At 38.7% G+C, this 26,409-nt stretch overlaps 3 protein-coding genes, 1 long non-coding RNA gene and 1 pseudogene across 6 annotated transcripts in view; 2 read left to right on the top strand and 3 right to left on the bottom strand.

Moving 5' to 3' along the window:
- Nucleotides 1-140: 140 nt before the first annotated feature.
- Nucleotides 141-5,530, bottom strand: LOC122971355 (annotated as a pseudogene).
- LOC122971357 lies at nt 2,739-7,567 on the top strand. The gene is made up of 3 exons (XR_006399453.1): nt 2,739-3,260; nt 3,647-3,655; nt 7,555-7,567. It is a non-coding gene; the product is annotated as an uncharacterized LOC122971357 (long non-coding RNA).
- Nucleotides 5,729-8,713, bottom strand: LOC122971356 (peroxiredoxin-like 2A). The gene is made up of 5 exons (XM_044337962.1): nt 8,077-8,713; nt 7,794-7,885; nt 6,758-6,898; nt 6,406-6,570; nt 5,729-6,310 (listed from the first exon to the last, which is right to left on the bottom strand). The coding sequence occupies exons 1-5, from the start codon at nt 8,219-8,221 to the stop codon at nt 6,197-6,199; spliced, it is 657 nt and encodes a 218-aa protein (XP_044193897.1). The 5' UTR covers nt 8,222-8,713; the 3' UTR covers nt 5,729-6,196.
- Nucleotides 8,714-9,164: 451 nt separating this feature from the next.
- Nucleotides 9,165-14,009, bottom strand: dydc2 (DPY30 domain containing 2). Of its 2 annotated transcripts, XR_006399452.1 has the most exons (8): nt 13,916-14,009; nt 13,461-13,630; nt 11,450-11,572; nt 10,963-11,127; nt 10,464-10,718; nt 10,111-10,257; nt 9,566-9,707; nt 9,165-9,304 (listed from the first exon to the last, which is right to left on the bottom strand). XR_006399452.1 is itself a non-coding variant. In XM_044337959.1 (7 exons), the coding sequence occupies exons 1-7, from the start codon at nt 13,992-13,994 to the stop codon at nt 9,218-9,220; spliced, it is 1,026 nt and encodes a 341-aa protein (XP_044193894.1). In that variant the 5' UTR covers nt 13,995-14,009; the 3' UTR covers nt 9,165-9,217. The 2 variants fall into 2 exon arrangements, 1 of the variants encoding a protein (XP_044193894.1); XM_044337959.1 differs by lacking the exon at nt 9,566-9,707.
- A 1,553-nt stretch (nt 14,010-15,562) lies between these two features.
- The window catches only part of scn4aa (sodium channel, voltage-gated, type IV, alpha, a), a 28,499-nt gene continuing 17,652 nt past the window's right edge, over nt 15,563-26,409 (top strand). Inside the window, exons 1-5 of one of the 2 annotated variants that reach the window (XM_044337965.1) lie at nt 15,563-16,590; nt 24,050-24,365; nt 24,694-24,812; nt 26,091-26,180; nt 26,280-26,408. In XM_044337965.1, the coding sequence (XP_044193900.1) occupies nt 24,099-24,365; nt 24,694-24,812; nt 26,091-26,180; nt 26,280-26,408 (605 nt within the window). In that variant the 5' untranslated portion in view covers nt 15,563-16,590; nt 24,050-24,098. Of the gene's footprint in view, nt 16,591-24,049; nt 24,366-24,693; nt 24,813-25,087; nt 26,181-26,279; nt 26,409 lie in introns of those variants that run through there. The other variant, XM_044337963.1, reaches the window with a different exon arrangement.

Consider the following 26,409-nt stretch of genomic DNA (forward strand, 5'->3'; position numbering starts at 1 on the left):
TGTTTGATTGGGCAACTATAAAGTAAATCAACTGACAACAAAAGTTAGTCATTCTTATCAGATACTGATACTGATATTTCCAATCTATTCACGCAGGGAACTCACATTTACTAAATGACAGAAGACTCCAACAAATCCACTTTATTTTAAGCAATTATCATGTTTATTGTACATGTTTCACTATAACATTGCGGTTTGAGTTGGTTTACAGCATCAGGTCTGCCTCCTCAGTGGTTTAGACACAGACCGTCATGAACAAACCAACATTATAGTACAGCAATTTAAAAAAAACCTAACACACTCTGAAGGAGATGAACACAGATGTTACTGATGATTACATGTGGGAGATCTGACAAAATCTCACTGATAAAAATGTAAATGTATACATTAATGAAATTAGTGTTCAATCTCACATTCAATCTCAAGTTTTTTTTTCCAATTTATTGACCTTTATTTATTTTCTTTGCAGCCTCCAGGATGGATGAGATATGAGCTTTGTCTCCAAATTCCTTCTCCTTGTGCTCCAGTATTACACCCTGAGTAAGAGACAAGAAACACTTATAAATAAAATCACAAATGATCCAGTATGATTATACCTTTTAATGACAAGACTTTTTTGAATTACCTGTTTTTCTGGTCCAATTACATACAAGCCGCCAAGAATGAAACCTTCTCCATGCACGTTGCCCTGATAACCCTTCTTCTTGACGTTGACCAGGTTTCTCAGCACACCCAGACGCACAAGACCCAGAGCCAGACCCATTCTTCTCTGAGCACGGCCATAGAAAACTCGCTGCAAATTTAAAAAAGAGCAAGATATAAAGTAAGGAAGGACAAAATAGTTCCAAGCTAATGAATAATAAAAATAATAATCCTGTGTAGAATTACCTTGTGATCCACAAAGATCTCCCCGTTGAAGTACGGTCTATAGCTCTGGATCTCTGTGTCGATGTCCTCCTTCACCACAGCGTACAAAGGGACCCCGAGCTCATCCAGCTGGGGTTTCAGAGAGGACAGCTCTGCGGCCTCCTGGAGGAAGAGGAACAGACACCAACAGTCTGTTGACACTTAAAGGGCACAGTTTTAAAAATCACTGATGTGACACTGATATAATTACACTAAACAAATGAGACCGTGGGAGACACTCAATAACCTCTGTCTCAGACTATGAGTATTCATGAATAATCCCACAATAAATCTGACACAAGATGATTAAAGACAAATTATTGCACAAAAGTAGGTTTTCTCAGATTTGGTCTTTTTTTTTTCTTTTGAATTACTGGATAGTTTCACCTCTTCGGGCTTCTGAAAATCCTTCAAATGAAACAATCTTAGAAGGAAAAACTGGTTGCCAACAACTTAGACCACAACCTGTGTCAAAGGGATCAGACGTAGACATCGTTTCATTTTAAAGGGTCACAAGTCAAACAGTTTGGAAACCAACCATTTAAGTATTAAATCATATAATTAAAGACCAATTTCTAAATTCATTTGTTACTCTGCTACTTCTCTAAAAAGCGTTTTCTCTCTTGTGTTACTGTATCTGTTTGACATTATTGAAGCTGGCAAACCCTCGAATGATTTTCCATCCATCTTTCACCTCTGCAACAAACTCTAAAGGCTTTAGTATCATTTTGTGCCAAACGAGCAACACAATCTTTCTGTTTTGTTCCATAAAGCAATCGAAAAAGTGCATTGTATTTATCCTCTTTTTATTTGATTTTCTATTTTCTCAACATTAATGCAGTATTAATGTGCGTGAAAATGTTTTCCAATGTCATTATCTCTAATCTACTGCCAGATCCTTTATTAACCATCCTGAATCAATAGTGAATCTCACTACAGCTCAGACACTAATTTTTCTTATTCTCTCATCTTAGTAAAATAAAATGACTACACACTAATACTTCCCTATATTTTGAGAAGATACAATATGTTTCATTCTTCTTTGTCTTTTTTCTTTTCTAGTTTGTCTTGTTTTAATTCACTTATTGATTTAATGTCAATAGATACATTCACAACACATCATTTGGCTTAATATGATTGTTGAACAGAGCAACAAAGAAACAATGTTATCTGTATGTGAAACAAACATATCTATATATATATATCTGTAAACGTTACCCACGTGGCACCTTTACAGAGGAGTTCAAAAATAATTTTACATAATTGTTAAAAATCTACAGTTAAGAGGGACAATTATACTCTGCGATAACAAAAGGGACAGAGGTGGTATTTGAATACTGCAGATGCTGAATTCTACCACACATGCACAGTATTTTTTATCCTCATCAGTCTAGACACGATGATACACTCAGGACTGGCCTCCATTCAAAAATACACACATATGACACAGACTGCACTGACATCATCACTGCAAGCTGTCAGGCGTTGAGTGAAAAAAACAGGCAAACAGAACAAAAGCGGGACAGATGTCGGTGGGAACGCATTTGTGGTTTGAATGCACTCGGAAATATGAATGACAGATGTATCCTGTTTTTAAGTTTAAGCTCCTCTCCTGAAACTAAAATATCCAATACAATGTTTTGTCTTTTACTTTAAAACCAACACATAAAAGTGCATTGTTTCAGTTGTGCCAGCCCCAGTGGGCGATACTGAATATATCTTAAATGTGTACACGTACGTGTGCATGTACAGTACCTCTCTGCACAAGGATCATCCAGGACGTCTCACAACCAGAATCACGGCTCCGTTCCTCTCCCACAGAGTTTGTCCTTTCACTGTCTTCCCATCTGCAGATTCACACAATACTAATGAATATGATTTCTCTTTGTTGGTGCAGCTAGTAGCCAGAGTTCAGTTTAAACAAAAAACACTTGGGCCCTCCAAATGAATAACAGTCTTGCTGCATTAACCCGTACATATTTTTCTGACCCTTCACAGTATATCCTTATAATCTCTATACCAAACTTCTGAACCATAAATCTATTCATAAATAGCTCATCAGTCATAAATAAATGGGCTATTGATCTTTAATGAAGCTTTCAGAGAGCAGAGAGTGTATTCTTCTAGGTTTTACACAAAAACATTCACAATCACATTATATTATGGTCCTATGTTGCATAAAACAGGAGAACCAAGCAGCCATCATGATTTCCATAAATGTTATTGAATGTGAGGGATGCAACAACATTTCTGAATGGTGATTTTTCTTTTCTTTTCATAAATACGAGTCAAATTTAACTTGGAACAGCCACCATGTGCAAAACCATGTGTATCTGCTGCAGAAAAATAAAAAAGTGTATTTTCTGGGTCACTTACGGATAAGTCATGTAATTTCAGGCTAAAAGAAATGTTTTTGGTGTTTTTACTGCTCTGAAATTGTTGTTTTTTTTCTTCCTCTTTCAAACTGTACATCACAATCAATGTATTTCAGTATGTGTATTTTATTGTACTTCCATATCTGTAGTGTACTGTGGTTTTATGACAATGAAAGCTGTATATTTTAATTACACTGTACATGTAAAGCCCAACTAGAGAGTTGAAAATTAGAATGTTAAATTGCATCGTCCCTATCAAATAAAATAAAAATTTGAATGTGAAAATGGGTCAAATTTGACCTGGATAGTATGTAAGGGTAAAATCATGAACACAGATGTGTGTTGTCTGTGTTGTAAAACTACAGTAAATGTGAGTTATGCATATGAACAAGTTATAGTATGAACTGAGAAAACAATCACACCATTAAGTCCATTCAGATCCACACTACATGTCAAAATTGTCATTTTCCCACATGAGCAAAAAGTCATTTAAAGTTCGCAGAAAAAAATGAAAATCTACAGTTTCATGATGACTGGAACTCACATAATCTTAAAACCTCAAAAGCTCCAGAATAGCTACTGAAAGGACTACGTGGTTAGCTTGTTTTCTCAACTGCTGTTACCAAGGTAAAGAATTAACTTTGAGCTTTATAATATACTGTATTATTTCCATTTTGTTCACCTCCTGTTGTTGTCTGAAGATCAGAGGTGGCCAGTTCTTCCAGAGAGGCTGGGACTGACCTAGTTAGGAATAAGTCAGTGTTGGCAAGGGCCACTGCAACTATCAGTGTGGCTGCAACTACCAGAATCACAAACCAAACATTTAACAGCTCTCCCTTCAGGATGGAGGGGAATTCTGGAAATTAGAGAAAATAAATGAATCCTTACAAGCTGCATAAACATCAGTTGCATGACATTGCTATTTTTTGCAAGCAGACAAAGGGCCACAGATTATTTGAGGATGAGTCATAAGCAAATACTGAATACTGTAATTCAAATTAAATGCCGCATACAGTGTCCCTTCTGATCTAAGACTGACCCCCAGACAAAACCGACTTTTCCTGTGCACTCTAAGCCCCTTTCTTCTGTTTCAAATTGCTCAGAATGATTCAAGGCAACATGGTTTACAGTTGACTGCAATGACTCAGCTCCATTTATAGAAAAAAAAAAGATTACGTGTTTTTGTCAGTTAATATAACGGTCATCACTGGTCTATTTGATAAGGTTTGGCCCACAGGTTTCAGTGAGATTGTGTAACTTCTAACAGCAGCATTTTTTAAATGTTTTCTTCAGTATCACAGTAATCCAGTGATAGTTGTCTGAACATCCATGGGTACATTTCAAAAAGGAACTGCTAATAGCTAATTCGGCATACATTTAGTTCCCAGAATGTTAACATAATGTATACAGTCTTAAAAACACAGATCAGTTTTGTCTGAGGAGGTGCCCACAGTGTCAGGCTTTGAAAACCCATGGTGTAGTGTAACAGTAGCACAAGTAGAGGTCAGAACTGGTTCAGGAATGTCTCTTACACAAGTATCTACGGCATTTCTTAGTTACCAAAACCTGTTAGTCATACCAGACTGAGTGAGTCTGTAGGAAACCCCCAGAATGTTGAACTGATATTGAGTTTAATATTTAATTTTGACAAGAAACTTTTGAGGAAAAAAAAAAAAAAAAAAAAAAAAAAAAAAAAATCAAGCTTAGTTGAACATTTTTCTTTCAAATGCAAATTGACATGATATCGAAGTATGAAAATGTGCTTTTAAATTGCTCTAAAGTGACAAAAAGTAACAAAAATGAGTATTTCAGTGTATTTCAAGGACTACACCCTTCATGTGCAGCCTTCAGCTGCACTGTAGCTGCCCTTCTCCACAATAACAGTAGGCTGTTTTTTTTTTTTACTTACTCACTACTTTTCTCAGGGCAGAAATAAACATGGTAAACTGGATTTGCCCGTTAGGGATTACAGATTAATTACTTTCATACTTGGTACAAACAACTAGTGACTTACAGGGATACGAAAAAGAAGCAGCAGCATGCACCACAGCTAAAGTACATTTTTTCCTAAGTACCAAATAGATCCTGCATTAGACACTCTAAATGTACTTCCATTATGAAAATTTAGAACATTTAGAATACTAACCTGTTCCCATTGCTGTTTTAAATGTATTAAGCATCCAATAAGAGCTGTAAATTATTCATGCTGAACACAAACTGTATTTCTGGTCCTGGATTGCAAAGGCACCAAAAAAACAAAAAAGGACTTTTTTTCTCCCCGCAAAGGGGGCGGGGATTCAATGTGAAAAAGCCCTTGCAGGAAAGCAGACTGATCTGATATGACGTTGGCTCCAAAAGTCAGTCCCACCCTCCATCCAGCAACATTCATATGACTAGTATAGGAAACAACTTTTTCCAAGCAGTGAATCACGATAAAAACCAAGCCGTACAGCTACAAAGACATGTTTTATTGGTCATAGGTCACGGTTTCTTGGCTGCCAGGATGACACAGTAGTATCAGTAGTGACAAAAGGGAACTGAGTGTTAGAGATCAGGTCTGCTTCCTCTGATGAGTTTAAAGACAGACCATCATTAACACACTCAGAGCCTCATACCACAGACAGTCATACCACAAAATGCATCCTGGTTTCTCAGAAACAGCTACATCAACAAACTCACATGTCTACTCTGCACTTCCTGAAGATTTTTTGAATAACTTTCTCCCAAACTATAGACTTTAATATTTAATCTGCATCTTTAAACTCTTTACCATAAAACTGAAACATTTTTCAACATTTATATGATAATTTGTATATCTTATATGGTCCTAAACTTTCTCTGTACTCTACAATATGTGGGACTGTCAGATGTTCAAGGACATGATGTTTCCCGACATGAGATTCGAATCAAAAGCATTATTTGTTTTCCAGAGGAAGAAGTTCCTGTGGTATCCTTCTGGCAGCTCGGATAACATCTTCGATGTTTACTTTATCTCCAAACTCAATCTCTCTGTGCTCCAGCAGTATTCCCTAGAAAATAATAAAACAATGTTTCAAGTGTGCTGCCTTTATTACTCTTTGACATGTTTTATAATGTTATTATACAACTGACTTATTATTTTTACCTGCTGTCCTCTCCCAATGACGAAGACCCCACCGAGGACAAAGCCCTCTCCCAAAACATTTCCCATGAAGCCATTCTTGAAGGCCCTCAGACCATTCAACCACACCCCAACACGAAGGAACGCCAGGAGGCCCATCTTACGCTCACGGGGCCCATAAAAACGCCTCTGAAACACAAGAAGACAAGAAGCGCTGGATGTTTCATGCAGATCTAAACTGATTTATCACAGATTCTCAATGACTTCAGTGTGTTTGCAAGAAGCAATGCTGAAAAACTGGCTGAATCTGGTTTGAAGATCAGTGTTCACCCCTGACCACACAGTCTACCGATTCATTGAACAAACAAAAGTGAACCTTTTCATCCAAGAAGACCTCCCCCTTGAAGTACGGTCTGAAGTTCTGGACCTCGGTGCCGACGTCCTCCTTCACCACAGCGTACAGAGGGACCCCGAGCTCATCCAGCTGGGGTTTCAGAGAGGACAGCTCTGCAGCCTCCTGCAGGCAAAGAAGAGTTAAACAAAAACTCAGTTTATTTTTTTTAAATCTGTGATTGTAATGTTCCACAGGAAAAGGCAGTGCTGCATCAACTGGATAATAAGTACCAGACTTTTTCCAATCATAAATTTCAATCTAGTTTAGTTAGTTTTTTGTGACATTGGTTTTAATTTTTACATAATGCCCAAGAGTTTGTTTCGTGGTTAACGCCTATTTTATGAGTCTTGTTTTTGGTGCATCACTTATAATTTCCTTTAGAGAGAGAGAAAAAAAAAAATTGTAATCAATCAACTGTATCAGTACTTTTTACAAGTTAGGCTTCAGGTTTACATAAATATCCACTTGGAATATGTGTGGTTAGTTCTGGAGGTGCAGCAGGTCTTTGTCAGCTGTGACCTGTTTAACTTGTTTGGTTTTGTTGTCCATCACCGTGCATGTGCAAGAGCAATAATCACAAATGTACTAAATAAATACCAAATGTTGGGGAGGTTCAATACTTCTTAAACTGCACTGACCCATCAGCAGCCATTGCAAACTGCTGCTATGCAACCAAACATTATTCAACAGATCTTTATTAAGTTCTAGTAGAGATCCAAAAATCTCTTAAGACACCAAATATGTCAGAGTGTTTATAAAATAACGCCCAAGACGGAAAGAATATTTTCATTTGATGAAATGTTGCAGCCATAAAAAAAAAAAAAGTGTGAACATTAAAGCTTCAGTACAGAACATCTTTGAGAGATACTGCGGAGCAATACGATCTTTCCAGCTACTTCAGAGGAAATAAAAAGGAGGGAAGGGATGTTAAGGGCTTAATAATCCATTTCTGAGGTCATGTAGGAATGGATTAAGTGACTGTCAGCTCAGACACTGGACACACTGTATTGATCATTACCTCTCTGCACAAAAATCATCCAGGCCGCCGAACTGCCATGATGACAGCTCCAGACTTCTCCCACAGAGTCCTGCCTTTCAAAGTCTTTATTTCTGGATGAAGAAATGAGGTAAAAGGGGAGTTGAGCAACAGACTAAATACGAAACATGCGCATACCAACAAAACAATACTTCCTTTCAACGCACCCATGCACCTTTGATCAGTTTCACACAATCTTGAAAAAAACCCAACTTCCGCTCTATTGTTGTGAGTCTTTGATGGATAAAAACTTGATGTGACTTACCTCCTTTCAAAGTTTTGAGCTCAGTTTCCTCTAAATGTTTGAGAGTTGCTTTCAGCGGTGGTGTCAAAAATATATCAGTGAAAAAATTCATTATACCAGTAATGAAGCCACCGATAGTAGCCACAACGTTGACTACGACCCCCATCGCTGTTCTTCCTCAATCTTCCTTTCTCCGTCCGTTGTGATTTAAAGCATCTTGTGCACCACTGGAACCACAACAGCTCTGATTGCACCGCGGCTAAATGCGCATTTAAATCCCAGCTACGGTCCACCCCCCTCAATGTTTCCCTAACCCAACCTTTATTTGGACCGAGATCAGCCGACTTAATTAAACACAGCCGCGTTTGATCAGTGACGCCGTCATCTAGTCTGCATCTGGAAGACAACTGGAGATACTGAAAATGAAATAAAGATTATTATGCACCACAAGGGGCTGGCCCTTCTCCTCCAGGTCAAAGGTTACTGGAAAGACTGAAAACTGCACCGTCATTCGGCAGGCATGTTCCGGAGTTACAAAGTCAAAGTGCAATCTGCAAAGAGTGCAAATCTGTTCCTTTAATCTTAAAATGGAGTGGATTTATTAAAGCTGAGTGGCTCAGATTGTTTTTATGTTACAGGAAATGAGTAACACTGAGATCTGGACTTTGCACTGAGGGTGAAGGAGCAGATATATTTAGATGTGATTGAACATCTGAATATATCTGCTCCTTCACCCTATATATTTAGATGTGATTGAACATCTAAATATTTCTGCTCCTTCCATCCTTCCCTGCGGAAAAACCACATCAGACACAAATTCTTATTCAAAGGCCACTATTTTTATATGTCTAAAACCATGCCTTAAGAGGATATTTTAAGAATTTAGGCGCAGAGATTCTGAAATAAACTGAAAAAATAAAAAATGATTGGTGAGAAATGTTTATTTTTTTTAGTTAATACTTGCATATTTTATATTTGCACATAGATATCCATCAAACTATACGTATAGTGAAGCTATAAACTACAGACTACAGACAGTTAAGATCAGACACTTTTTTTTAACATTTGAAACAGATATTTAATTCACTTCTGCCAGCTGGCCTTCAGGGTCTACCTTCTCCTGAATGTCTGCCTCATCAGAAGGTGACTTTTCAGGTTCTCCTTATGGCACCGTCTTCTCTATCGTTGCATCACTCTCAGCTGAAGCCGTGCTATCAGTGGTCTCACCTGCGTGTTGCCCGTCTGTCTCCTGAGATGAAGTGGTAGAAGAGTACTGGTTAAGTATTAAACCGATCTGTCTTTGCATTTCTATCTCTATATTCTCTACAGAGTCCTCCCTGCGTTGTGCTCTGGCTGACTGTCTACTGCTGATACAACCTCTGGTCTGCTGCCTCCTCTGGACCTGTTTTTCTTACTCTATGTGTCAAAAGTGTGCAAAGAATAGGATAAAAATATATGAAACAAGAGGATGTATTTAGTAGAGACAGTAGAACTCATTGAGATCAGCCACCTCTTCCTGGTTCTGGAGAGGAAGAGAACTTGGTTTGTGTGTCTCTTGTTCAGTTTCTGTCATCTTTTGCTCAGCAGAAAATGTCTCCTCTGGTTTGAGGGACTGACGGTGACTCCGCTTGGACGTCATCCTCACTGACTTCCTGGTAAAATTGTGTAATATAGAAAATGAGTAAATTAGTAATGGAAAACAGTCATAAATAGTCCTGCCAGTCTGCCTTTGCTCAGCTTGACTCTTGTCCTAGATTTTCTTCACCTGGGGTATTTTTGGGATTGAGCATGTAAGATATTCTTTCTCTTGTCAGCTGTGGTTTTCCTGTACTTCTGCCCCTCGTCTGTCCTGTAAAGTTTCACCTGTCTTCTGCTCACTTTGCTTCAAATTTCTTAACCACGCTGTCAATCTATCCATTGTCTTTCCTCGCTATTTATCCTGCATCTTTTCCATCCAGAGCTTCAAAACATGAGAACATAAATCCTCACTCTGGGCACATACTGTAATAAAATCAGCAGAATTTGTTCATATAAGTCGTATTTCAGCAGCATCACCTTCTCTGTGTTCTGTTCAAGGGAACGAGGGCTTGGTTTGTCACGTGGCTCTTCTGTTTTGTCTGTTTTTAAATCGTCAGCGTCTTGTCTGGGAGTTGAGTGTAACGGTTCAGTCTGCTCAGGTTCAGCAGTTTCAGTTTCAACCACCTGCAGAGCAGAGCCGTGACACAGAATATGTAACAGAATCATTTTAGCATCATCAGTAAAACTCAGTCAAATGTTGCCATGTGAATCTTGTTAATCACCTTTTCATTTGTTGTGAATTTAATGTCATTATCTAAATCATCCACACTTACATATCTTGGTGCTAAAATGGAACAGATGTATCACAGACACAAAAAGTGTCTCATCACCTCATCTTCATCTTGGTCAACTTCTTTCTCTTCCACTTGATTGCTGTTTGCCCTCTCCTCGGTTTTCTCTTCTACATGATTATCACTTGGCTCCACCTGTGTTTTCTCTTCTACTTGATTGCTCTTTGGCTCCACTTCGGTTTTTTCAGCGGGCGTTTCTGTAGATTCCTCTTTGACCTCAGTGCTGAGCGCTTCAGATGGGGAGGGTTTTCTGCCAGGAGACTCTGGACTGGTTATGTTATCTGTAACCTTCACCTGGCGGACACACCGTTTCCTTAAACCATTTGAAGTCAGTAATTTCATGACTATTTCCACACCATACAAGGTGAGACATGCACTGAATGAGAGTAAGACCCTGCCCAGCCACCAGAAAGACCCCCAGCAATGGTCATCAATCAAAACCAAAGATCACAGAAAATCAAACCAAAGAAGTGATTGCAAATGTTCAGGGAGGCACCACCACCAGCAGCACACAGATTTGAGATCTACTTTTTATCACCTCCTGTTCAGCATCATTATCCCGAGCTTCAGTTTGGTGTTCGTCTCTGCCCTGCTGGTTTTCTGGATCAGGGGTGTTTGGTTTCTCTTCTTTCACAGGTTCGTTGTCCTCAGCAGCTTCAGTTGTGGCCGGTGCATCAGAACTTGTAGACTCCTTCTCAGAGATCTGTTAATGTGTTGATGTGTTCTTGAAGGATTTTGCTCAAAATGTCATGGAAAGCGTATTAAAAATGTACTGCAGTGGGAGCAAAAGTGATGACTTTCCTGCTTCTGTTCCTCCTAGCTCTTGGTCTTTGCCTAAAATTAACTTCTCAACACATTGTAACTAAACAAAATCTGAAAATGAGGTTACATCAATCCCTTCAGTAAATTAAGAAAACTTGATAGGAGAGAGGTTTTAGATAAACAAAGGAGTAAATGGAGACTTAGTTACATTTAACTCTTTGTGAGTTAAAGCACACAAACTGACATTTTGTCACACAACATACTTTTTTAGACTCTTCCAAGGCCTTGCTGATCTTAAGCTCCTCCTCCCTCAGCTTTTCCTGGTTCAAAGCCTCTTCTCTGGCTTTTTCACGCTCCTGCTCCAGGAAAGCCAATCGGGCCTTTTTCTGCATTAAAAAAAGGAAATACAACAGCAAGGCTAGTCACCATGACAGAGAAAAAGGACTCCACACCTTTTTAGCACCCTTGATACATCTAGTTTCACCAAAAAAGCCTTAAAACACTTAAGGCTTATAAAGAGCTTGACCTTGTGACCTTTTATTTGTTATAAGCCTGAGGCACACATAGATCCCCAGACATGTAGGACACTGTTAACAGTTCCTGAATATACGCTAAAGGTAAAAGGTGGCTGTTGTCTTTATAGCTTTATAGCACTGAGCCTGATGAGCTTAGACTGTCTAAGTCTTTGTCATCCTTTACAGATGACAGAACCTATTAGAAGAATAAGGCCTCTGGAGGTAGTAGTTGTAGTGGTGGTAGTGGCAGTAGTGGTACTAATAATAGTAGTTTTAGTGCTAGCACTTCAGTAGCTATAGCTACAGTATTTTCTGGTTCATCAGTTTGTGGTGGGTGGGGTGCATGTGTTTGTGGTAAACTCAATATTACTCATTATCTACAGCACTGCACTCACAAAATAACTTCTGATTAGGGAAAGTAGTTTTTCTAATCTGTTAACAGTTGTGAAAGAAGTAAACAAATAATTCAAAATAATTCAAAAACAAATGATAATAAGTATTGCATTAAAATGTTATTGAAGTAAAAGTATTATCAATAAAAGTAACCATATTACCAGTCAGTTTTCAGTCATACTGTAAAATTTGACTTGACTTTACAGTGTAGTCACTAGCTGTCAAACTAATGTAATAGAATATTAAGTGCAGTATTTGCATCTGAAATGTAGTGCAGTAGAAGTTTTAAGTAGCAGTAAACAATTTCCTGTGGCCTCAACTGCATATAAATCCAGCAGATTTTTCAATTAATTTGCACTTTCAACAACATTTTCACACAGACTTTCACATATGAATAAATGAAACATAAATACGCATCGGTGGTGGAAGAAGTATTTTGATCCTGTACTTAAGCAAAAGTACCAATACAGCAATGTGAAAATACTTCATTACAAGTAAAAGTCCAACATGAAAAATCCTACTTAAGTAAAAGTACATAAGTATTATCACCTTAAAGTATTGCAGTAAAAGTAGTGGTTTGGTCCCTCTGACTGATATATTATTATATATGACATCATTAGATTATTAATACTGAATCATCAGTGTTAGAGCAGCATGTTACTGTTGTAGCTGCTGGAGGTGGAGCTAGTTTCAACCTCTTAATATACAGTTAGCTAGTTTAGTCCAGTGGTTCCCAACCTAGGGGTCAGGCCCCTCCAAAGAGTCACCAGATAAATCTGAGGGGTCGTCGTGAGATAATTAATGGGAGAGGAAAGAAGAAAAAACAAAGTTCTGATACACAAATCTGTTTTCAGTTTTTGGACTTTTTCTCTAATCTTTGATTTTTGCTGAAATATTGGATCATTTGGACATTTATTGAAATGAAAATGTGAGAAGTTCAGAGGGAAAAAATCACTGTTTTTTGGATCTGTTAACAACTCATAGACATCTGATATGTGACTCTGACTACACACTACTTTTTGTAAGATGTCAAAAGCCAAAAATGTTGGAAACCACTGGTTTCATCTTTAACAATGTGTTGTATTTTAAAAGCTTGTTATATTATCCATTGTGTCAAATCTTCATCTGAAAAGTAACTAAAGCTGTCAAATAAATGTAGTGGAGAAGAAAGTACAATATTTCCCTCTGAAATGTAGTGGAGTGGAAGTATAAAGTAGCATCAAATATTTGAGTAAATGTACTTAATTTACTTTGCATCACTGATAGTCAGTAGTGCAGGTGGGGACAAAGCAGGCCGCTTTACACTAATGGCGATGTTGTGTATAATGCTTCCCCCTACTGAGAGGTAAACAAAACAGCAGCTTACCTCCGCCTCATATTCAAGATTAGAGTTGTAGTTGTGCAGCCAGTGGGCCAGATACAGGACCGGGTTCACAGGTCGCTGCTCGGCCACCTCAGCGAGACCCTCCGCCAGACATTTTCCCAGGTGTTTTTTTAAATACTCCGAGTCCATGATTTTTTTTTTCTGCGTGAAAACTAGAAACACAGTTTAAGTTGGTACAATGGTGAGCATAAAATGTCGAAAATACTGACCAACGTCAACCAACTGGGTTAACCCAACACATCCACTGGACGTTAGCATTAAACGTGACGTTAACTGCCGTCAGTTAGCGCTAAGTTTATTTTGCTCTTTTAGACGTTAATGTTCAGCTGAACGGCAATTTAATTTTTGCTTTATATGATTTCTATCGTACGCAAATGCAACAACTCGTTTACCAATTTAACAACCATAAAAAGGGGTAAGAACATGTCAAAACAAACCTTTTTCACTGAGCGTCCGGATGTGGCAGTTGTGTCTCCATGGTAACGGTGTCACGTCATTAATACTCCCCGCAATCATTTTTAAATAGTTCCTACTTATTACTACTAACAATAACACAGTTTTAATAGTTAAAAAAGCAGAACATTAATGTAGTCTAACTCGCTTTAGTTTAGTTAAAATATTCTGTAGTGTTTCAGGTTATGGAAAACAGTTTAGGTGACATCATCTGAATTTAAAGAATACATACTTTGACTCAATGCTTTCTTGCTTGAAGTTGTAATTTTAAAATCATAATTTTTTAAAAAAAACAATATAATTTTAAACCTTACAAGAATTTGGTCATTTAGTTAAGGGGACTGAAGTCATTCATTGAAAGTAAAATGCAGATTTGTCTGATTAACTATGACTGGTTGTCTGGTTAACTATGGCAAATATTAAGTTTTCTAATTATGTTCACTGTAAATATTGAAAAAAGAAATCCCTTACAGCACATGTCCGACTTAGCTTATAATACCAAAATGATAACAGAAAGACCGACCATTTTTCAAGGCTATATTCAAATATTGTGTATGATCCACTGTATCAAAAGGAGAACTCAAATCTAGTTGGACTAATACAAATGGTTTGCTGGCATGAGTCAAGCTGAATGTTACTGACTATTTCAGCAAGGGCAGTTTTGGTGCTGTGATATGTTTAAATCTAGATTAAAAGTTATATGAGTGGGCTATGGAACATTTTGTTTCCCATCTGTTTCATATCATAGATAGTGACAAAGCCTCAGAAAGATTTCTCTAATAGTCGGTGTAATTTTATGTGCACCGTGTGCTGAAACTGGGACAGTTTGAACACATGGGAGAGGAGAGGGTGGGGAAATTGCAGCAGGCTCCGTTTCCAAGAAACAGATGACACCTAGTCAACATTTGTAATCACAGATATCATTTTCCTTGTATAATCATATTGCACACCTTTCAGCCAGATATAGCTTTCACATCAACAGCGGGACTCACAAATCAGACTGTATATATGAAGTGCACTGACACAAGCCCTCACTTTTACACCGCACATGCGGAGATTATCTGATTAAATCCAATAAACAATTTAGCCTGTTTTCCCATTGACTTGTGCACAGTGTGGCCTTTGACAGCTACACTACTACATCATTAAGTGGATTATTTCTCCGATTTCTAAGACAAAACATCACATACCGGTCCAAATCTTATCCTGCTTAAGGCCCCTGTGCAAGTGTCCAGGAACTATCAGTCTCTACTTTCATAATTATAAGATAGAGACATTTTAACATTAATGGCACATTTTAAAATATACTTCTAACAAGGAAAAGGAAAAGTTACCAAAACAAACCAACCAACAAACAAAAAAACCCACATAACAGGGTAGAATAAAAGGACTATATAGAAAATTGAAAGCTATCATGCTGCCCTCTGGTGGTTGCAGTACTTTTTTTGTACTATTACTGGGCTTTAAGTTCAAGTTTCTTTTCTGATTATTTTTGCACATAATTTTGCCATAAGCCTGTGTTATAGCTCTAGTATTTATTCAAATAAACGGTTTTGGCACAGTTCAGTGGACACAATCGTTTATCAGAAATGTTTTCATTAATTTTTGCTTCTACAAATGGAAGACACCATTTTTCTTGTCCTTGCAGGATGCGAGGCTGTCACTCTTCCCAAAATGTTCACCTTGTCCCTCCATTTCTTTCTGAAAACAACCACCTGACAAGCATCCAAACCACATCCATGCTCAGGTGTCAAAATGTTCAAACTTCTTCTCATAGGCTAAAGCTGGAAAGAACACAGCTGCTAACAGTATCAGCAGTATGTTTATAGATGTTGCTTGTTCAGGTTTTTTGGCAATTATTGCACACAAAAGTCCAAATATAGGCTAAGATACTTTTTTTCATGGACTAATCAAATGCATGTGTTCCAAATGACAACAAACAAGAAGTAAAACATGGATGCAGTATTGAATTTATTTATTTCAGTCTGTGCATGGATTTATGTTTAACAGTTTGTAATAACTAATTACAAACTGTTAATAACTAATAACTAATGTTTGAATAAATAATTCCTACTGCTTAACATGAGTCTCCGGTAACTAATGAGTGTCCACCCTAATTAATGAAGGACTTGTCGACTTCATTTAAACAATAATGAATACAATGAGTAATCTCCCGGAACAAGTTATTTCATATACAGATCTCGTTGCTTGTTCAAAGGAATAAAACACTTCTCTGTGCACAATCTGTGCACAATCTGTGCACAATGATCCGCTGTGGCGGCAACAGCCTGCAGGTCCATCACACGGACGTGTCATCTGCTCTGCAACGGGAGTCCAGCTCAAACACTTGCTTACTTTGTAACAGGACGTTTGTATTTCCGTTGGAATTTGACGGAAAATACCGTGCAGAAGCGACCAGCTGTGTGGGAACGGGAAGCGGTTCCGCTGCTGAAGTGTCAAAGATCTGAGCTGATCCTACCTGGAGCAACTCCTCCGGTTTCACTGCAGGGCACCACTGCGTCAGCTACAGCTGTCCTGCAGCCCCGCACTGGCTGCCAGAAGGGGAGAATTACGCCCTCGGTGTACGGCTTGACGGAACACTTGATTTTTTTTTCAAAGTTTCTTGGATTCTGTGGAAATATTTGATTTACCGTGCAAGGTAACCCACCACCTGCCGTCTTCTGTCTTCCATGGGTTGTTAAGCCTTAAGGTGACACCTGCATGTAGCCCTGAATATAAAAGTTTCCTGAAGAGTTTTACATGCAAGTTCGGAATGGCTTTGATGATTGCTCACGTTTGTTTTTTTTCGCTGGTTATGTTTGTATGCTTCCATTTCTCGGGATGAGATGGACTAATTTTGCATTTTTATGACTTTTAGACAGCAGGGTTATAGTTAAGCTAATGGTCTGATTTCCCTTTTCTCATTTGGACTGTGGTGTTTGCAGTTTTCTGTCGAGTAATGGAGAATAATGTGGCTGTGGTTTGATAAAGAGCAGTTTCATTTAAATAGGTAGAAAATGTGGTTTCACACTATAAAAGAAGCAAGGTATTTTTTTGCACTAAAAAAAACTGCCTTTGTTCTAATAATAAACAGGGACCTGTAATTGAGCTTAGGTCAGACTTGCATTTGGTAGATTTATGGCTTCACAGCAGTGTTTTTAAATGTGTGTGTGTGAGAGGTTGTGTGAGTTTATGTTTTGAAGGTGCATGCACATGCACAAACAAGTGTCTAACTACACTGTTATGCTACAGTACCTACAGTATGAGAGGGAAAACTGCTCATGAGCATCATAACAGGCCCATGTCTTCACCCGCCAGGTGAATATCCCCATCGAGGCACATGGCTGTAATGTCCAGTGTGGACACTTTGCAACCTTCTCAATCCCCACTATGCCTCCTCCCACAGGGACAAAGTTTTATTTTTAGCCCATGCCTTCATGGCAGATGGGCAAGATATTGTGATGCTGTGGATGCTCATACCCCACCATGTCTCTGCCGTTAATCCATGTTGGCCAAATCAGTGGTGTGGGACTACGGAGAAAGCCTGGCTCCATGCAGGCAAAGCAGATCATTGGTCACACTGGGAGACATTGAGACTTGTGTTCATATTAGATCCTCCTGTCAACAGTGCACCTGCATAATCTTATGTAACAGGATGGAGTCCCAGAGGACCCATGCAGATTTCAACATGGATGGGGATCATCAGGTGGTGTTTTTAAGCTCCTAGAGTGAGTTTTGTTTGCACATTTGCATCATGTGTAGCTTTCCACATGCACAATGTGTAAAGATGTATCCGCGGTCTTCCTCTGCCTGAGTGTGTTTGTGTGTCTCGCATCACATGTTCTTGGACGCAGAAGGTGTCGGTTTTGAGTTTCTTTCACCAAGTGAGCCCATGTGACTGCTTGGCTAGGGTTCTGTATTTTCCAGAGTATTCAAAAGGTGAAATAAGGTTAAAGACAAGTAAAGATTTTCGTCTCAAAATCTAACGTCTCATTTGTTGCGTTACCCAATTCACGTACAGTTTTGAGTCCCAGTGGGAATACCACCTGAAATAAAAGATGTGTTTTCTTTTATAAAGTTTTGTTTTAACTGGATAATTTGAACACAAGCAGCTCCTTAGTGGATTGTTCTTGAGGCACTTGATTGGTGTTATAAATATGATAATAGCTCCCCTTGGTCTCTTACAAGCTGGATGGAATATTCTCGATATCACTTCCACATGTAATCTACTCAGATTTCTGTGCAGTGAGTGCAAAGGCCAAATGGGTCAGTTTGAGACAGCAGAAATCTGTTTGGAAAGCTGCATTTGACTATATCAAAGAACAAATTATTCCTGGTGACCCAGTTAATCCTGTATTTAAAGCAAAGGTTTGACATTCATGGAAAGTACGCTCATTCGGTTCCTGGTTGAGAGTTTTATGAGAAGGTTGATACCACTCAAATGTTTCTATGCTTAATATGAAGTTACCACCACCAGCAGCAGGCTTATTTAGGTGAGCACAAAGACTGGAAACAGGGAAAAGCTAACTCTAGCTCTGTTCAAAGGTAACAAAATCCACCTACCAGCATCTCTCAGATTGTATCTCATTTGTTTAATCCATACAAAAACCAAAGCGTAAAAACAACAACCAGCGGAGACTCTAGGGTTACTGTGCTTGGTCAAGAAACAGTCCGGTACAACCCTGCGTAAAACGGCGATTTCTTGTTTTTACACTTGAGTTTTTGTACAGAAAAAACAAATGTGATACAACGTGAATTTGTAAGCTTTAGAGGTGCTGATAGGCAGATTTGGTTACCTTGGGAAGGACAGGCTAGCTGTTTCCCAGTTTCAAGTCTTTGCACTGAGCTACAGTATCAGTCAAAGGTTTGGACACACATTCCCATTCCCTTGAATCAGAAAGTGTGTCCAAACTTTTGACTGGTACTGTAAGTTAGCCGACTGCTGGCTGTGGTGTGACAAACGTGAGAGTGGTATCAATCTTCTAACATCAAACTCTTGACAAGATAGCTAATCATTTCCCAAAATGTCAACCTTTTTGATAAGGTTCATTCCACAACAGCTTAATTTACTGCATTAGTCATCCACTAGTTCAGATCCAAGACTATGTAACTGTATATTAGTACCCTTATTCTGTTGCTAACACCTATACTTTCATTATCCTGGAAACCAAGATGGTAGTGGTGAAACAATGACTTAGGCCTTGGCCTTGGTCAGTCAGAGACACATTGTTTGGCTGTGTTCTCCAATAAAAGTCTGGATTTATAAATCAGTTGGCCTACATGTTTCTGTTAGCCATCTGACTGCTCCAGGGAGATTACCCTAGGTCTTCACAGCTCCTTGGTATGCAGCGACATAGTCATGCCGCGAATAACAGCAGCTGTCCTCTTAACAGCAACATAATGCATGTAGGAAAATATTACTACTGAGTCCACCGTGCACACATCTGATAAAGACATCAGACTAAGAGGGAAAGACTTAAAGGGCTTGACCCTGAGTTGTTACTGACGCCATGAACATGCTGATCATTTTGTGGTCTGGTCTGACAGAGTGTGCAGCTATGATTTTGAAGTGGAAAACTGTGTCTGGTGGCAACATACTTTATAATAACACGGTAGGAATCAGCAACAGGTGGAAAGGTCTGTTTTAATGTGGCTCCCTATAGGGTTTGAAATACAAGGTTAACTGGTGGGTGACAGGGTGTTGAAGCAAGCTAGGAGAGAGCAAACTACAGTGTTGCGATTTGACCCCGTGAGAAAACAGGGGGGAACAGGAGCATGGTAAATGTCAAAGGACGTGTGGATAAAAGCCCTTGTTTGCTCTGTAGATCTGTCGTTTACAACTTAACCACATTCCAGGAGTGGTAAGTGCTGTTTAGAGAGGGTACTGAGACGTTTGCCATGTTGCCACAGGTGTCTATGAACTGCCAGCATCTTCAGGTCACCACTATTAAGCAAACAAGTCATTAAGTTGTTTAAAATATTTGGTGCATAAAACGCTTGTCCTATGACTTCAATTTAACACGTTTTTGGTTAAAATCGAAGCTATAGTAACGGACTACATGGAGGAATTTCTGCATATCTTCAAGTTGAGCCAGGGAGTTCTCTTGCTGTATGAACTCCCACTGCCCCTTGTGACAAAAGCTGGTTTGGTTAGTTTCCGGAGGTGAATATTGGCATTCGCATTCCACGGCCAGCTAGTGTAACGACGAGGTGTCTACATTACCCCGTCTATATCCTCAACAGGAATGTCACAGGTCACATGGCCTTCCCTGACATGCAAGGTGATATATATATTACTGTCGGGAAGGCTTCTGAAATGTAACTTTCCCTCTCTCTTCCTCAGTTTGCCACCTGTCCACAGTATGACTGAACGAGCATGGTCATGTAACAGGTGGATTGTCTCCAGTGAGACTCTTGAAAATCAAACACCAGCAGTAAATGTACTGTGTACTTCAAGCCATTCGCTTTGCTCTTAAACTTAGATATTCAGACAGGACTGTATGTTCTGGACATGCGTGCCAGACGACGGTTAAGATTAAGCATGATATACAGAATCTATTTTGACTGATACTGAATATCCCAGTCTTGTCTTTACTCTTGGCTCTTTAGAGTAGAGAAACACACTCTGATGAATGTAGCTACAAAGCTTAACGTGGTGCCAAAACATATTATTTACCCAACTAATGTGTGGGACAAGGCAGAAACCCATCCTCTCTGAGAGGACTTTTTGAGACTGGCTGACTTTTAACTGACAGACCTATTTTTTTTTTTTTTCTGATGGCTTCAGCAGAAATGATATGATGTAATGCAATCAGGAAATGTTCACCATAAGCCACAGAGAAACACATCCATTCTCAGGATGTGTATTTTAAGGTTGGCTCACGATCGAGAGCAGCGGGGCCCACGGCTCCCAGAATGGGGGTTATGAAATGGGATGACGAGGGGGGAAACGAGGGCTTGGAAGGGAGTGTGAAGGGAGTAGTAGGTAGGTGTAAGGCTACCTAGGGCGCCTCATGATAGAAATGGCACCAAGAAACTCTGTTGTCATAGGTAGTACGTCTAGATTTGGTCAGTGTAGTGGTATTGTTAAAGGGGAACTGTGAAACTGTCAGCTGTGCGTTTGAGTGATCAGGGATGGTGGCTTTGATGAGTGATCGCGTTAAGATGGAACGATTGAAGTCTGCGTTGCATGAAAGGGGGATTTAGAGCCTCAAGTGTCATGTAGCCAGATGGTTGGGGGGTTGTAAAGTGTGGGTAAGGGTGCCGAGGCGGAAGCTTAGTGTGTTTGGGGCCCCATGTAAAATAGAAGGTAGTAGAGAGAGGAGTCAGCTTGGTAAGATAAGTTGGCATGCCGTCCTGTTTATCGGAGGGATGTGAGGCGCAGAGCGAAAGCTCAGCCAGGAAGGAATGAGCAGAGTCATCGGGCTTCTGTAACACGACGCTCCGTCTTGATTGCCTGTAGCAGCTGGGAAGCCACTGTATCTGTGGGAGTGTGTGCGTCTCCTCACATATGCATAATTTTCTGTTCAAGTGAGGTGGTTTGAGCGGCTATTATACTACATTCATGTGTGTGATCAGTGGCTATCACTGCACATCAATGTGTTTATCTCTTAATGCCATATTCATTGCACAGTTTGATCTCCGTGTCTTATATGTGTGAACTCAAGAACGCTTCTTTGTTTACAGTCTGTTACCAGCTTGTTTGTCTGTTTTGGTGATTAACGCCATATCTGTATTCTTTGCATAGTCTCTGTATTTTCATTTCAGGAAATGCAGACATTAAACTTAAGTTTAACAGACATTATTGCCAATAGTGATGTTACAATGCGACAGCCTATACATGTCTTGTTGATTTTAGTGACTTTTCATTGTGTCTATAAATGATCTATGTTTCTCATGGCTTTTGCTGTACTTCAGTGTATTAACACAAGTTTCTTAAATACATTTTTCTTGTTAGTTAAGTTGTGATTTTGTCTGGAAATGTTTCCCTACACATACACATGTTCTACATAAAATTATGCAACATTTGCTCAATGCATAGTGATATTGCTACATTCTGGCAAATAAATTTTCCCACTGAATTTATTTTTGTCACCAGTTGCACAGAGTTCTTGACTTATATGCTTCCACCATCAGTTTAAGTGTTTATACACTTACATAATAACAAAAAAATCTGATACTTATGAGCAAGAGGTGGTGTCTTTTGATTTATAGTGGAGTGACCATCCTAACTTGGCAACATGTAATCATCATTCAGAAGTATATTTAGGTTAGATTCCACATAAAAGTTAGAGAATACTATTACTTTATTATGTTTGTGATAGCAGAAGCATAACCTTAGTTGCTCCAGAGAAAATAAACCAAGTGATCTTGACTGGTTGCTAAACACATCAAAGGATGTAAGCAAATGCCACTTGGACCTGATATGGAGCGTCTAGGTTAGCAGATATCATATTACATTTATGTACACAGGTAATGTCATGGTCTCTTTAGAACGGTGGGAAAGTCCAAGCTCTCCTGAGTGCGTCTAGTCATCTTGTTACCATCTTGACACTTTGAAGCGCTCACGGTGTAGCGAGGGCAAGGGTGCAGGATCAGAGATATGGGGCACAGGTGGAGGGCAGGAATGAGGGAGCATGAGGGGGCTGGTCGTAAATTAAAGCAGATAAGACCTATGATCATCACCAACACTCAGGACACATATGGAGACGTAAAAGCTTTAGTGCTATGGTTTCCAACCTTTTTGGCTTGTGACCCCTGAAAACAAAGCTGTGTCTACTTGTGGTCTCTAATCTCGGGTTTCAAATGTTAATACGTTTTGAGCAGTCCCACCAAAGAGGGATATTTTTCCCCTCTAAACTATTCAGATTGTGTCATTTAAATAATTTTTTGAGGTCAGAAGAGTTAAAACTAGCAAAATATTTCACAAACAAAGCAAAGTATTTGAGTTGCAGAACTTTGTTTTTACTTCCTTCCTGTCCCATTAATCATCTCATGGCCCCATATATATATATATATATATCATGGGAACCACTGGAGGATTACTACCAGGCTATGAACCACTGCAACACAATAGTGCTGAAAAGACTATGAAATCAATCCATAAACTGATAATCAGAATATTAATTGGTGACTTTTTATCTTGTCATTAAAAATCAAGTAAAAATACCAAACATTCCTCACTTTTATACCCCTGTAAATTGCACAATTAAGCAAAATAAATCATTTTAATTTTTGCCCCTGATGACTTTATTGGGAATTTGTCATTATTTTAATTGATTGATTGAAAAAAGCAATGCATGGATTAATTAATAATGACAATATTGATTGATTGTTAGTTGCATGAAATACTACATTTCATACATGATCCTGCCTTATGACTTTTGTAAAGGGGCACATTTGGAAAAGACTTAAAGCTGCTATGATCAATAATTTTATATCAACAATAGATCTAAAAACTACATGTAATGTGATTGACGCTGCTCGCAGTGATGAGCCCAGAGAGAATTATCACCCGACTTTGCAGCTCCTCTCAGCTCTACGGAGTGTTAAAGTGTCTTTCAGCTCACTGTTTTGGTTTTACAGCCTGCATTTTTAGTTCCAGCCACCACTTTCATGTAGTTTTCAGACGCAGCAAGCAGTTGTTTTCTGGAAAAAAAGCTTTGATAAACTCAATGTACGCTACCTGACCTGGGAGACAAATAAAGTTAGCAAGTAGCTGATGAAATTAGTGGAGATATTAGTAGCTGAAGAGGCAAATATTTCCCTCAGGAGTCAGTGGAGAACAAAACAGAGCTAAAAGGAGGATTTAAATTCAGCCAGAAAGAGGACGCTAAATGAATAGTAATGTTGCTCCATGTCTGGTGGATGTAATAAGCCTCTGTTTGTTAATGAGTTAGCTTAAAAAGTGATAATATGTCATATGCATATGTGACAATATGTTTGCACTGCCCCCAAGTGGCCAGAAATCAGTTAATATATGGTTAATGTGTTTTTCTGATCAAATGTTAAATGTTAGCTTGTTGGTCATGGCTACAACTGGACCCGTCTCAAAACATGAGGAACTGCTGATGCTAATGTACTATATTCTCAGTACTTATTCATCTTCCTCCCTCCAGCTCCTCCTAGGGAAACCCCGGTGTGGCGGTATCCCTTCGCAATGCGAAGATGGCGACCCTGCTCCCTCCCCCAGGCACCGATTTGTTCCGCCGTTTCACCCAGGAATCACTGGCGGAGATCGAGAGGCTCCAGGAGGAAGTAAAAAAGGCTGCTGCAGTAGAAGACCACATCCAAGACCATGAGGAGGAAGAGAAACCAACCCCACACGCTGATCTGGAAGCAGGCAAGAGTCTGCCCATGATCTTTGGAGACCCTCCACCAGAGCTCTTGAACACACCTCTGGAGGACCTGGACCCCTTCTACAAGGCACAGAAAGTCCGTCTAAGATCATTTGAGCTCACCAATAAAAAGCTCTGTTGAAACACATAAAGTAACACAGTGCACAGTTGGCTTGACTCTGTCCTAACATAACCTTAAAATATGACAGGATGTATTACTTAACATAAATTTCTGTTATTACAACTGCATACAGTATCCCTTATGCAATGTACTGTGCACTATTTCATCTGTGGTATGCATGTGTTACAGTTAAATGTTAAGTTATTATTTCAAGATTTTCATCACTAAGTGTTTATTGAAATGTTTTTTTAGGATATGGAATATACTAGCTTGCATTCATGCAGATGATCTCTGTGTTTTTCAGACATTCGTTGTGATCACCAAAGGAAACACAATCTTCAGGTTCAATGCTGAACCGGCTTGCTACATTCTGAGCCCCTTTAGTGTGGTTAGGAGAGGAGCCATCAAAATTCTCATACATTCATATCCTTTAAACTATTGTTGCCAGAGCTGTTTATTATTTAGAGTACTTAAGATTGAAGTAGATATAAAGTTATGTGGCTGTTGAGGAGGAAAAGAGCCTCCTTAAGTGAGGCAAAGCAAGTTTATCTGTGTAGTACCAATCAACAACAAGGCATTTCAAAGTGCTTTACATAAAACATAAAGGGCATTAAGATGAAATGTAAAAAAAACAACAAAAAAACCCCACAAAAAAACACATGTATAAATAAATTGAAACCAATCAATCTTTTTTTTTTTATGTAGCATCTTTCATACAAGTCAAATGCAATTCAAAGTGCTTTACAAGTGATTGACAAATGCAACACAGGTTGTTAAATATGGACTGGGAGACTAATAAACAACAAGATACAAGTAAAATGCAAAAAATTAAAACAGTGACTTATAAAATATAAATAAGTAAATAATAAAAAATAACAATAGATTAGAAAGAAAGGTAACCTACTTGAATAAGACACCATTAAAAATGGTAAGAGAACAGTTAAAATAATAATTATAAAAACATAAAACATTGCACAAAATATATAGATTACAATAAAACATTAAAATTTTACAACTATAAAATTGTAAGACACTAAATCAAAGCCAGGTTAAACAGATGGATTTTTAGTCTATGTTTAAAAATATCATCATATTATCAGCCTCAGAGCGTAACAGCTGACAGCAACATCACAAAAAGTTTCCGTTCTGCTTTCTGGAGCAGCTAATAGAGAACCAAAGGATCTGAGGGGCCGTCCTTGTTCATAAATTTAAAGCATTTCTGATCAATAGTCTGGTGCAAGGCCATGTATTGCCTTATAAATCAATAAAAGAATCAATATGAAAACTGAAAGACCACCAGCATAGATTATAAAACAGGCGTCATGTGTTTCTGGTCTTAGTCAGCACTCGAGAAGCAGAATTCTGGACTAATTGTAGCTGATTTGTTGTATTTATTTTTTTGGTAAAGAGTTAAATAGAAAGTAAAAATAAGTTGAAATAGATATAAGACACATAAAACTGGAGACTAAACATTAACAGTGCAGCTATAGTGCAGTGTGCGATATGAATAGTTCAAAATGTAATTTAATATGAGGCAGTGGCAAACAGAAAAATCTTAAGCCTTTATTTAAAGAGCTGAGAGTTGGAGCAGACCTCAAGTTTTCTGGGAGTTTGTCCCAGATATGTGGTGCGTAAAAACTGCGGCAATGACTGCTATGTACTGTATGTAATGTCATGTTTGTTTCCTTAACCCTTAATTAAATTATTTAGTATGTTCATCATGATTACAATTCTATCGAATTGCGTGTTCATGACGATGAGCAACCCACCAGCATGGAGTAAAACTGTTGAGTGAGTACATCGTTCATAGTTTTATTGTGGTTTTCAGTAATTCCAGCGATACATTTAAATACAACCTTCACTGATTCATGTTGCGTAATTTCTCCATAGGTATGTTTTTACTGGTATTTATACCTTTGAGGCAACAGTCAAAGTGTTGTCTAGAGGTTTCTGTGTTGGATCGTTTACATTCCTTCGAGATCCATGGAACTGGCTGGATTTCATGGTGATCAGCATGGCG

The sequence above is a fragment of the Thunnus albacares genome, chromosome 20, assembly GCF_914725855.1.
Source record: "Thunnus albacares chromosome 20, fThuAlb1.1, whole genome shotgun sequence".
NCBI classification, from domain to species: domain Eukaryota; kingdom Metazoa; phylum Chordata; class Actinopteri; order Scombriformes; family Scombridae; genus Thunnus; species Thunnus albacares.

Coding starts and splice junctions, on each gene's coding strand:
- dydc2 (XM_044337959.1), bottom strand. CDS start 13,994: ATGATTGCGGGGAGTATTAATGACGTGACACCGTTACCATGGAGACAC. Junction 10,258..10,463: donor TTGACCAAGATGAAGATGAG/GTGATGAGACAC, acceptor TCTGCTCTGCAG/GTGGTTGAAACTGAAACTGC. Junction 9,305..10,110: donor TTGAACAGAACACAGAGAAG/GTGATGCTGCTG, acceptor ACTTCATCTCAG/GAGACAGACGGGCAACACGC.